We start from the raw sequence: 13,391 nt of genomic DNA on the forward strand, positions 1-13,391 counted from the left end.
GCAGGAAGCAGTTATTGCAAGGGAGGGACGAGGAAGGAAGTGATGTGGAACGGCTAGAGGGGCCATTACAGAGAATCCCTCATTACACCCTGGTCACAGCTTAAGAGTATTACCCCTGTGAAAACACACTCTCACCCTTGAGTGTGTAAGTCAAAGAGAGCAGATTGTCTTGTCTTATTTCTTCACGTTGTGTCTCATCTCTAGACACATATGGCAGGGTTAAACTTATCAACATATCCAGCTTCAGGTTGCTGCACAACCAATAGACAGGATGGGGTTTAAAGAACTGTTTGTGGCTTATTTCTGTCCTTGGTGGGAACATACATGGCCTCTCATGTCACATCTTGACCTAAGATCACTCAATCAGTTAATCAACTCATCAGTGTCTTGACTACTGAACAGTACAATGCAGTTAGTAAACCGAATGAGGAAAACGGAAAGGCTTGCTTAAGGTGTCTTTTTGCATTGGGCAGCAATAAGAGTTGTTTGGCAAGACATCAGAGACTAAAAACATCCTGACTCATCTATCAGATTCATGTCCATCCATTAGTTTGTCCATGTATTAGGAGATGCTGTTTTAAGATTGATGCAAAAGTCAGGGGTTGTAAAATAAAATAATGCGCTGGCATCACAACAACAAAGAAAAGCAGATACCAATTTAAGTAATGCAATATTTAACCTAATGCCTTTGTAGTAGCAATGTATGTCTATCAGTCAATTAGTGTACCACTCTATACCAGATTGACTATTAGATGTCTTGTCAGTAGGATTGCTATGGACATACCTTTCCTCTAGTGCCACCAACAGGTTTGACATTACATTTACATCTGCTTGGTTTGTTTTAGTGCCCAGTAATATGCAAATCTAAGATTATTAACATGGTAAACATATTGTACTTGCTACTTTTCACATTGAGTTAGTATTAGCATTAGCATTAGCATTAGCATTGTGTGCATGTTAGTGTATGTGCAAGTCCATTACCTTAACTTATTTTTTCATTCATCATTCATCTTCTGTAACCGCTTGTCCTGTGAAGGGTCGCGGGGGGTGCTGGAGTCTGTCTGTCGTCGGGCGAGAGGCGGGGTACACCCTGGACAGGTCGCCAGCCTATCGCAGGGCTAACATAGAGAGACAGACAACCATTCACACTCATTCTCACACCTACGGCCAATTTAGAATCACCTTGTCTTTGGACAGTGGGAGGAAGATGGAGTACCCAGAGAGAACCCACGCAGACACAGGGAGAACATGCAAACTCCACACAGAAAGGCCACAGTCGGACTGGATTCAAACTCGGAAACTTCTGCTAACCACCACGAAACTGTGCCACCCCCTTAACTTATTTAGTTATTGGTAATTTTTGTGGGGATATATCTGGGAACCCCTTAATGGGATCCCAAAGAGTTTATTTCAATGGATGATGTATTTTGAAAGATATCAAATTAGTATATAGCACTAACACGATATTAAAACATTATTTCTGCCATGCTGATCGCTGACTGGAGGTCACAGTTTATCCAGCTTTTCATTTATAGCTACGGCGGTTTTGTTCCACATTATAACACTGTGTGATTATGAAGATTAACTATCAGGCCACGTGGATGTTGAAGCAGTTTCATGGATATTTAAGAAGCATATTGGCACAAATGAATATTTAATTTACTTTGCGATCATCAATATTTGATAAGACATAATTTGGGACAGTTTCTTGTGAAAAATATAAATGGTCTTGCGTCATCCATTTGTTAGTCCTCTCAGTGCGCCATATCACAGAAATGTGCCGCTTGCCCACTTCAAAGTGGATAAAATAAGCAAAGAGGAAGCACATAGAAAATCTATTAAGACTTTAATTTTCTTAACATTTTTAAATACATTTTGGACAGGGTTTGGTATCTTTTACATGAATAAGTTACATAATAAATTAAAGAATTCATGTTTTATCTTGGCTCACATTTGTCAGAATAAGGCATTTATAGCAGCAAGTGGCCCAGTGAATCACAGTTACCTGAAACACTCAGCTGACATTTCAAGTTTAAGTTTAAACCTTAATTTAATCAAACCAGTGAAACCGTCTCGCAGGTGTTATAGGAAACTCTGCATCAGTGTGGGAATTAAATAAGAAACAAGGATAATACTGGTATCAGCCCTAAAGCAGAGGAAGTCACAGGAGGTAGCATCTTACTCTCCTGCCAATCAATCTTCTTTTTTTTTTTTTTCTTTTTTCTTTTTCTTTTTTTTTTTTTGCAGCAGGTCGTGTTTATTGATCACTATGATTATCATAGCTATCCATTCACATTTAGCTGCATTTTTCATAGTCTCTTTGTGGAAGCTGTACAAGAATGGCTTCGTAACAAGGCTGCAGTATTTGTGCTGAAGGTCTGCCGTAATCTAAACGTGGCTGTCACTGGATTCATCAGAACAAGAAACAAACAGCAACTCTGCAATGTCTGCATAGAAACAACATGACATGAGCATAGTATGATCCAAGATCTCAAGAACTCTCTTTTCTGTGCCCTTTATACAAATTATATTGCACTCAGTGTTCTACTTATTTTTGCGCATTACTGAGGAGGGAACAAACATTATTAAATAAAACAGTAGTAAAAGAGGACTTCCAGTAAGTTATCAAATAATGCAAATGTCCCAGACAAGAGTGAGCCAATCGGAGCTCTGCAAAATGACTGATGGGACATGAGGCCAATTAATTGCATAGTATAATTTTATGTAGATAGAATCTTATATCTGAATTATATTTATCTGATACAGCAGAGGTTAATGGCAGCTAACCTCTGTCAGATTCTTTCGTCAATGCCATTATGTTAAGTGGAGATGAAAACGGACACAGCTCACTGAACGTGTATTATGCAAACATTTCTGAATGACCAGTAAATCATGTAGAATGTAAAAGCAACATCACTGTCAGCATTACAAAAATGTGCTGGTATTGAGTCACAAACTCACCTGGTCATGTGTCAAGTCTCATATTATTTTGTGCTAACTCTACAGTGCATATTCATTTAATATCAATTACATTCTTTTATATTGAAATGTACAGCAGAGATTTAACAATGTCTAATAATACATGTGTGGAATTAATTTACACTAAGTGAACAGGTGTGGCTTTGGTGCTGGGTTATAAATTGTGCTAAATCTGGCTTTGCTAGTAGCAGGGTAAGCACCGAGCAGCGGGCCAGACGCTGTTGGGGGTTAATCAGGGAACAAAATGACCACCTGTTTTTGCAAAGTGATGAGGAAACTCTCACTCGGCTGATTGGTGCGTTTGTATGGGGACTATTTTTGGGGTGGTTGCCTGATTGCTCTCCTGGAGAATGGAGACTTGAATAAGGTAATGTGGTTGTTCCGATGATTACACTGAGTAACTACTCTGGAGTTACTGCCCGCTGGCAGCGAGACTACAATTAAAGGTCTCTCTAAAAAGTGGACACAGAAGTCCAAAGCCTCTTTCCTGTGTCTTTCCCGCATATCCTCCTCACAGATCAATCATGCCGCACGCAAACGGTTACATTTAACTGGAGCAGACAAATGACTACAAGTGCATTTGGCGTTAACGCTGATAAATTTACAATGGAAGCATTTGTATGTTGACACATACAAACAAAAGCAGCCGTGTGTGCACTGTCACTTATACAGTAATCAGACATACGGAAAACAATCACATTTAACACACATACGCACAAGCTCGCTCATTCACACGAGCACATATGCACACGCACTTTTTGTTTGTGGCTTCTGCCAGCTTTCACCCTCTGCATGCCGACTGTGTGTCTGGCACCGGGGTTAAGGTCTGGAGCCACACACAAGCTGTGTGCTCTGACTGGCTTTTACACACTCTGAATGGGCTTTATGAATGGCTAGGACTCAATGACTGAATCAACACCAGGGGCCACACTCAACCCAATCCGACAACGGGTTTTGGAGATAAGTCAGAAACAACATTCTCCTCGCGCATCCAGGAAGCATGTTTAAATTAATATGCCACCAGGTTTTTCTTTTGTTTTGCATGGCAAACATTGTGCTGTGAAGTGTGTGAATCCACAGATGTGTTGCTTGTTTGCCATTTCTGGCTGAGCCCAAGCGCTTTTAAACAGCACTCGGCTGTGTCTGTGTGTGTGTTGTGCTCTCGTTGTCCCATCAAAGCTATGTTTGATCTGATCACTGCAATGAATCTGGCTCTCGACATTGCGTGGAGCCAGTGACTCTGACAGCCTGTCACTGATGAATGGATGGATGGATGGATGGATGGATGGCCTCTATTCACAATCTTGTGCCCTCAGTGGGATGCATACAGTTGCCCCATTTATGACCATCAAAAAAACAATGCTCATCTACTGCACATACAAAGAAGTTGCAAACAGAAATTTACGCTCTCCTTTCAAGTCCTCACCACTGCTCTATCATTAGATCCAGCACTCGATTGACATTCAGATCTGAATCCAGACTGAAGTCTGACTCAACAAAGGGAGCGGTTGGTGGGGTAAGAGGTCGGAAGCCAGACGTTAGCGTTTCAAGCCAGTCAGCCGCCTCAAACGGTGTTGGAGCCCGCCGTTTCCGGGACTTCCCGGTGGATGGCAGAGGGGACGTACAGATGGGTGGTGGTGGAAGAGTAGGGGCGACCTGGCTGGGCTTTATTACAGCAGGAGATGGAGGGAGCTCCAGCAAGAGAGAGGAGCAAAGAGGTGAAGGCAGGAACCTGTCATCCTTGTTTTGCTGCTGTGTAGCCTGCGACTGATCAGTTTGAGGGGGAGAAGGAGAAGAGCTAGGAGCTGAGTGGGTTGGGGATTTATGATCAGAGACATTGACAGAGCCTGGAAGAGAGGTAGTAAAAATGATTAGACAGTGGAAAAAATATGAGTGTCATTCTAGTTGAATTCTTTATTAACTGAGGAGGGACCCACCAACACAGGTAATAGGCTCATCCAGAATGTCATCAATAGACTGCCGAGGGTCCATCTGTTGCCAGGGGAAAGGAAAAGTATTTCATTCTCTCTGAACAAAAGAAACTCTCTGTGATCTCCTGTTTATCTTCAGACTCTGACCTGTGCTTTCTGGATAGCCTCCTGTAGTTCTTCCTCCAAGCTGAGAACACCAGGTAATGTCTGAACAGGACTTGCTGTAATCTGCACTGGCAGCTCAAAGTCATGGCCAATCACATCACACGCCTGGCAGCAAAACACCTGATTAGAAAGCAGGGGTAAATTAGCTGACAGATGGTGATGAGAGTATGCTCTTCTGTTTGAAAAATGTCCCTAAAAGGCTCTGTCGTGTGATTCTGAAAATGAATTCTTCATATACATTTTCCCGAGATCTGTGTGTGCAGATCTGTAGAGTTACCTGTGTAAATAACACTTCTGTCTGTGTCTCTGTTTCTGGCTTCCCTCTAGAGCATCCTGGATCCTGTTGCAGGAACGGATGGAGGGATCCTCCACAAGACTGGTTAATGAGAGCAGGGGTAAACATGCATTAATGAGGGTAATTCTATAAGTAAAAAGTCCTCCAAAACATCTTAGAGCAAAGAGTCACGCCTGTCCGTCTTCACCTCATTGTGTGTGGAGCGGTCCCTGGGCCTGCTCCTTATCCTCTCCCTCATCTCCATCTCCACACTCAGCTCTTGCTGCTGTTGCTGCTGCTGCTCAGTCTCAGACCTCCAGGGAGTCCCACATTGCAGGGGGGAGGAGGACGACATGGGTAGGCTGGGGCTCGGAGTTCCTGAGGCGGTGCTGGCAGGAGCCAAGAAGACGGTGGTGGTGGTGGTAAGACCACACTGTTCACCTGCCAAACTGACTGATGCAGCATTTGTGAATCCATTTGGGACGGCGTTTAGAATTCCACTTGGAACTCTGTTTGGAGCGTCGCTGAGAATCCCATTAGGAATTCCCCTGTCCTGGATGTACAGCTGTTGGTTTGGGCTGCTGCTGGGTGAGTCTAGTCCAGAGCTAGGGCTTGAGCCAGGGCTCTGGCCTTGGGGCAGCGGGGGAGGGAGGGGCTCAAGGCTGGTACCCAGCTGACAGAGGGGAGCTGGAGTGAGGGAAGTATGGGGAAGCTGGAACGGACGAAGGCGCTGCAACAAGGCAGGCTTGGTGCCGGAGACGGGGAGGCCGCGCTTACGCAGCTGCTGACGCAACTCTGACACCTGCCGAAGGAAAGCAGTAGAGATGGAAAGGCAGTTTCCCTTAGTCATGAGTCATTCTCATTTATGTCTTTTAGAGCCACTATCGTCTGAGAGATTTTCTTACTGTTAAGTCAACCAGATTTGCAGGGAGAAGCTCAGGTTTGGATGCAGGGTTTGTGTCCGTGGGGGTGTGGTTTGTTGTGGCAGGAACAGGTTGGAGATTCACTGGCATGGCTCCAGAAGACTTCACAAGATCACTGTGTTCTCCACTGACAGGACGACAGAAGTGTTATCATCTGAGGACTCATTCCTTATTGATAAAGCAGAGATGTGCATATTTGAATCACAAATTGTCAACACTGCATGTGTACACAGACCTGGGTATAACAGTGAGCTGTTGCTGTGGCTGTTGTTGTTGTTGTTGTTGTTGTAACTGTTGTTGCTGCTGGTTCTGGAGGATTTGAAGCTGGAGGATGACCTGCTGCTGTTTCAGGAGATGGGAATAGGCTGGGTCTAAAGGCTGGGTAGAAGTAGGGCTCTTTTGTTTGGCTCCTCCCGCTGTAATAATACATAGCCTGATTAAAGTCAAATACATCAATACCAGAAGACACTGACTGGCTGAAATTGATTTTTTAATAAATATGGTATTGTATAGTGCTTTATACCCCCAGTTCCAGACCCTCCTCTCTGGTCTGGAGGAATGTACTGGTGATACTTGAGTTTCTTCATTTTGGGTTTGGTGTCCCGTGGTTTCCGCGGGCGGGGAAGATGGCTGAAGTTGAGGGAGGGGGTCAGAGATGAGGAGCAGGCGGGACTGGGAGGCCGAGCTGTCTGTAAACACAGGTAATACTCACACTTCCTTAAGCTGAAGAAGCCATCTTCAGAAAATAAAAGTCAGTTCAGTTGCCTTTGTTTTTGCTTTGTTTTGATATCTCTCACGACCTAGACAAACCTCCACAGACAAACCGTAATACAGTTCTATAGCGCTCTTTAAAGAACAGCACGTACGCCATCGCAGTGGAAATGCCAAGTAATTTCATAGTTTGACAGCATTTGGCCCGTGTCGAGGTTAAATTCGTACATGGTGATAATGTATAAATGCTTTACAAATCTCCAGATGGCAGCGTGTGCTGGTTCTGACATAAAACCATGCTGCTGGTGTGTGAATGTGTTAACCTACAGGGCAAATACCAAGTTGCCCCAGAAGTGCAAATTGACAGTAATGAATGCAGAGCAGCTTACAGCAGAGCACTGTTTGAAAAAAACAAAAGAGTGACCATTGTGTTAGGTTAAAGACCTCTACAGCGCTCTTTTATCTCTTATACCTGCTATGAATACCACCAAAGCAGGCACACACACACACACACACACACAGAGACAGACACAAACTAAATGCTTTTATTTTCTGGGTGAAAATGTTGTATATTAAATGTTTATGTAAATCAGCCAAAAGCTAAAAGGGAAAAAGGATGAGCATGCTTTAACCTGGTGTTACCTTTGGCAGCAGGGGTGTGGTCTGAGAGGTCAGATACATCCCATTTGGTCTCCCAGTTGTTGCCATGGAGTTTGATTCACCCAGTGTTACACTCATAGGTTGTCTGATGCCCTCGGTTGCCAGGAGCAACGCCAAACCAGACTGAAGGCAGAATATCAGATTATCAGAGTTGACATATGAAGCTATTTATAAACTCATCAGTCAGTTAATATTTCCTCTAATATGTTTATCAGAGGTTACTTGTGGGAAGTAATTTATTAGAGATTTTGTTGCATTCGACATATGAATTTTAATCTCTGTGTAATTTCCTCACCTGTGCAAGACTGGGATTTTGGTTAAGGGACGACCCCGCAGCTGAGCAGTCACTCACTACATGGTCACCTGAGAGCCCCGGCAATGAAGAGAAGGCCGGCGATTGGTGAGCGCCATGTTGCTCAGGCGGCGAGGATGAGGAGGAGGAGGAGATGTCATCTTCGAAGACATCAGCAGACAGAGGGAAGGAGGCAGGACCTGAGGAAATGAAAAGTGAAGGGAGGTAAGGTCAAAAGAGGAGCAAAGGAGATTGGGACGGCAAATAATAAAAAAAAAAAAAAATGTCGGTGTGTGTCGATGCATGCGGATGCGTGTTGACTCACGGTTCTCTAGGGGCAGTGTGTGTTCGTGCTCCATGGGTCCAGGCAGACGCTGGATCCTCTCAGTGAGGTCCTGCGCCTGGCGAGCCTTCTTCTGCCTCTGGGCCCCACACGCAGTCCTCTCTACGGGTGAGAGAAAGAGGGAGGGATGGTGCAGAGGAATGGAGAGATGAGGACAGATGGGAGACCAGCAGAGAGAGAGAGGGAGCGAGATGAGATCGGAGAAAGAGAAGCAACAGGATTTCGGAACATATGTGATGTGAGCGTGCACCAGAGTTTTGCCACGGGCGATCAGTCCCAGTTCAAACCAGCAGAGGCATTAAAAAATAGTAAACACTCTTGTCCATAGGGAAATGTATTGCCTTTGATATGAACACACACACACACACACATTTTAAAAAGGCAGAAAAAGACTATTATGAAATTTGACATTAAAAAAAAAAGCCAACTACTATAATAAGAACACTTTCAAATCACACGTAAGGTTAGAGGATGTTCAGAGGAGCAGAGATGATAGAATGAGATGTCAGTAAAGTGGCAGAAAATGATGACTCTGATCCTTGGATTGGCGGGTTTATCATGTGCTGTCAATCATCAATATGTGTGCCCGCCGCTTATAACGTAGCATTACAGCGTGCAACAAGGTCACATTTCTATTTAACTGACAGCTGATGAAACAGAGAAGCACTGAAAGATTTACACACTTCATTTCCTTGCACAACTACTGTGCAGCGAGGAGTGGAGAGCAGACAGAGAGAATGACTGAGGAGGGGGAAATTACTATGCACTATGCTGGGAGCATACAGGGTAAAGCAGGAAAGAGAAGGCAACAGGACTGTCGGCGTGGGATCACCTTGTGCAGTTTCAGTCTTGATACCACCAGGGGGCAACTTCTGAGTGGCACCATCGTCAGTTAGACGCTGCATCAGGAAACAGCAGGTCAAACCAACAGACAGGGCCCAAAGTGTCCTTCAAATTTTCCAAAAACCATGTCCATGTCCATTTTTTTATTATTTATTTTTTTTATTTATAAAATGCTATAGCACAGGTTATTTGGACCCTTTTCACAAGTGCAATCAGCAAAACATATTCACACAAATGTAAAAACATTGCGCTTGTAGAAGGGGAACTTGTGTTGGATGCATCAAAATCAGAGTTTGAAATGATGTGAGGGAATGTCATGCTGTTGGATATTATTGAGAAACAGGATGCTACTCACCAGAGCTTCACTCTGGTCTTTCTCTGCTTTTGGAGGGGGGCAGGTGGACTTCAACCCTGTGGAGACAGAAAGAATGTGGTTATAGAATGAAATGGCAACATATAAATAGTTTTTCTTAATCCAAATATCGTAATACTTAGAGAGCATTAGTCTGGCTAGCTCAGGTAAACAAGGCACCACCGCTTTCATCATTCCAAGTTACAGCACATATATTGGTTTTCGTATTTCTACAATATGGATTTTTTTATTATTATTTTATTCATGACACATTTTGGGCACTAAACACATAATGAAAAAAATGACTGTTGAATGTGTGGGCATGTGCAGATATTTTACTTTGCTAGAGACATAATGAAAATGTTCAATCATTGCAGGAACGTTATTAAGGCTATTTCCATTTTTTTAATAAAGCTGGAATTATTGAGCTAGATATACAACATAATGCAGCGACATTAACCGAACCATTTACCATATTCAAGTGACGTAGATTGGCCTTAGGTTTTAAAACCCACTTTTAAAACACAAAATTTAGTCCAACTATTTTGTTCTTTTGCAAAAGTAAAAGAAGAGAAAAGTAAACTGCGGTCAATATAGTAGAATCTGCAAAAAACACTGGGAAATCAATAAGTAATCATCGTTCTGTGTAAACAGGTGACTGGAAGATCATTAATATGAAAGACAACCTGCAGTCATAGTGCAGATGGATCAATCACAATGTTAATGATACACATGGACTAACCTGAGTCTGCATTGATTTCACTCAGCCTTCGGTTCTGAATCCTCAACTGCAGAACTAAAAGACAAGAACAGACAATGAGCTGTATTAAAAAAAAAGGGGTGGGAAAAGATGAACCGTAACACTGAAGGAACAGTAGAAAAAACTAATCTGTAAAAACAAATCAGACTGACGTAGAGAGGGAAGAGTTAAGTAATCAGAGACTCTCTGTTAAATGATACGGCCTTGGAACTCGTATTACCCCATGACTTTGCAGTGCTTGTAGATTGTGTATCTCCTCAAATGCCTGCACTCATCTACACACCGCTCATATGCACATACACATTAACATTCAGGACACGCACAAACAGGTGAAGCAGGGTATAGGGCTGGGCCCATTACACCGAGTGCTTCCCCCACCATGATACATTTCGGCGAGTTTCGAGACCTGAGAGACCTGACGAGGGGAGGGGAGAGGAGGGCTGCACAGGGGGTTTGAGGGCAGTAACTATTTATCTCTCAGTATGTCTATTTCTGTTGGTCCCTTCCCCCCATCAGCTGTCCCACTCTCTCCACAACCCTCTCATGCATCCCCTCCTCCTAACGTCATACTCATTTGTGCTGCTACAGTCTACTCTTCCTGCTTTCCTGGCTCTCTGAACACTCAAAACAAAAGTTGAAAAACTTCAAAATCCGGATTTCAAAGCAGATTTACACGCTGGGCTCCGTGCTCATAGTAAGAAAGAGGAGCAGTGTTTGTCAGCTTGGTTTCAGTCATTTGTTTTTATTCGCTGTAGGCCCAATGCAAATCACCACTTTCAATCGCATTACTTAACATCAATTACATAATAGGACTGCTCCTCAGGGTCTGTCACGAGAAATATCTGAGCAGCATTGTTAAGTAATTAGTCTCTTTTGCATTTCTTTCTTATAAAATATCAAATTCCTTGACGCCTTGAACCTTTCTTGGGTTGAACAGCTCACTGCTGAAAGGCAATTTATGATAAAGGGTCAGCAGTAGACATTTACAGTAGCTTCAATGGGTCAGAAGGCAAATATTCTGAGAAACATTAGTTTGATATTTGCATTTCCACTGTATCTTAATATTGATCTCAGAATCTAATATATGCGTACTTTAGAGCCATGGAGAATCAGCACGGCAGTTTATGTCAAAGGTCAACAAATACGTGAAACTGTCGACAGTTAAATAGAGATAAATAACTTAAAACTGAGATAGAAATGATATAATACGTCATACGTTGCCAGACAAAAATATTCCCCTGGCTCCGCTATGTACACATAACATGATTTTAAACAGAGCAGCTGCCTAAAGAATCACGTTTTACAGCAGGTGTTTGAACACCTAGGGGACCGTCTCTGTGTCATTTTCTCGCCTTTCTATTTTACCAGCCGTTTACGACAGCTGCCTGGGAACTCAACAGCAGCCGCTACAGCTCGTGGGGAAGCCAGTAATATATGCAACTGTGTGGAGGCTGCTTAATGCTGCTTGTTGATCTTCTGAAAGCGGCTTTCAGATCCAGACCCGTAACGGACAATGATATTTGAGTTTTGGATTGGATTTTAGTTTTCAGCTTGAAGCTTCGTGCACCACAGTTACCATTTTCTCAACATAATCTGCAATACTTCTAGTAGGCTTTTTGGCTGTTACAGATCACAAACATGATTCGGAGGCAAATACTCTAATAATTTTGGACACCGGTGTCAGAGCTTTGTCAGTGTCATTCGTTTAAAAGCCCTATATATTAAATAAAACACACTCTTTCCTTCAGCTTCTCCCTATGAGTGACGGCGTCTGTTGTGAACACGCTGTTTTTCGCCGCAGTTAGGACACTGCTGCTTATTACGGGGATGCGACTCAGTCGGAAATAGCTGGTGCTTCCTGCTTCTGTGCGCTGCTCTAACAGTACACCAATTTACCAACATTAGAATCAAAATCTAATGACAGTTGTGGATGTTGTTTGCTTATGCCGCCAAGCCACAGTGAGTCACATCTGATCAAAACACACTCACCATCATGACAAAGCTCAGCTCAGTTTAACCTTTCATTGTTAAGAATAATAACTCTGCTTGTTTTTTCTACTTAACTTCACTGGTTGTTGTTTAAGTGTGGCACAGTTACATGCGGACATCCTTTCCTCAGGGTCAGCTGTCATCGCTGCTACATGAGACATCTCTGTCCGTGGGCAGCGATCTTTAAATCCATTCATCGTGATCAATACCTTCACTCCATTGATTACGATGCACAGTGTGACAGAGAAGCCTATAACCTTCACCAACACCTCTACATATTGATGCTAATGTTGCCAATTGTGCCTGAGACCTAGAGCCACTCTTGTGTCCTCCTCTCCTCTAATTGACGCGAGCTGTTGCCGCCAGGCTCCTCACCTGAGCGGAACTTGTTCCGGATGAGAAGTGACCTCTCGGAGGCCAGCAGCGTCATGGTGGAGGGCAAGATGTTGGGAGGATGCGAGGAAGTGGAGCAGAGAGAAAGAGGAAATTCCTGGTGTCGCTCTACCAGGAGGAATGGACCCCTCTCTGTCTGTCTCTCACTGCTGGGAATAGAGAAGAGCAGAGGAAGTGGAGAAGAGAGAGAGACAGATGCTTGTTAATCCACTGATAGACACAAACTGATATTGATAGAGGCACACAAAGCCCGGCGGAGATAGACTGAGGGGGAAATAGAGACACAAAGCTCCTCAGACCTACGGGCAGACTGAACTCTATGGCGAGCTGCTCTGGCAACAACAGGCCTCCCTACAGACAGCCTGTCATAATCACACAGAGAGTCACAGAGGCCCACCCACAGAGACAGAGCTAACGACACAGAGAATTAAACAGACGAGGAGGCTTTAGAGAGACAGAGCAAGGAGCCAGGAGAAGAAGACGAAGGAGGGCGAGGAGCTTGTGTAAGTGACCAGGAACCCCAGCAGAGACTCGGACGTCAGGGCCCGAGGACGCTGATTGTGATGGACAAACATGAACTTGCAACGGCTACACCGCCGCGCCACACAATTTCACAGTGACAGCAGGACCAAAAGTGTGTCGTGCGCCGAGCTAAGAGGAGCTGACTCTCGAATAGAGAGAGCCGGGAATCTACATAAGCTGCATTATTGCTCACACACACAGCCTATTAACAGTATTGATCTGAACGGGCCGGCCACAAAACACCCAAAGGAAGC

The 13,391-nt window shown here is 43.8% G+C and overlaps 1 protein-coding gene across 1 annotated transcript; it reads right to left on the reverse strand.

Annotated features, from left to right (window-relative positions):
* Positions 1-4,401: 4,401 nt before the first annotated feature.
* Positions 4,402-12,667, reverse strand: LOC311496502 (uncharacterized protein; the record flags this gene model as incomplete). The annotated part of the gene is made up of 15 exons (XM_084556387.1): positions 12,598-12,667; positions 10,216-10,269; positions 9,477-9,532; positions 9,111-9,177; positions 8,261-8,380; positions 7,939-8,135; positions 7,626-7,766; positions 6,796-6,961; positions 6,508-6,688; positions 6,255-6,399; positions 5,558-6,151; positions 5,353-5,451; positions 5,058-5,180; positions 4,917-4,971; positions 4,402-4,826 (listed from the first exon to the last, which is right to left on the reverse strand). The coding sequence occupies exons 1-15, from the start codon at positions 12,650-12,652 to the stop codon at positions 4,402-4,404; spliced, it is 2,478 nt and encodes an 825-aa protein (XP_084412513.1). The 5' UTR covers positions 12,653-12,667.
* Positions 12,668-13,391: the final 724 nt, after the last annotated feature.

The sequence above is a fragment of the Chelon labrosus genome (genome assembly GCF_963514085.1).
Source record: "Chelon labrosus genome assembly, chromosome: 12".
Classification (NCBI taxonomy): Eukaryota; Metazoa; Chordata; class Actinopteri; order Mugiliformes; family Mugilidae; genus Chelon; species Chelon labrosus.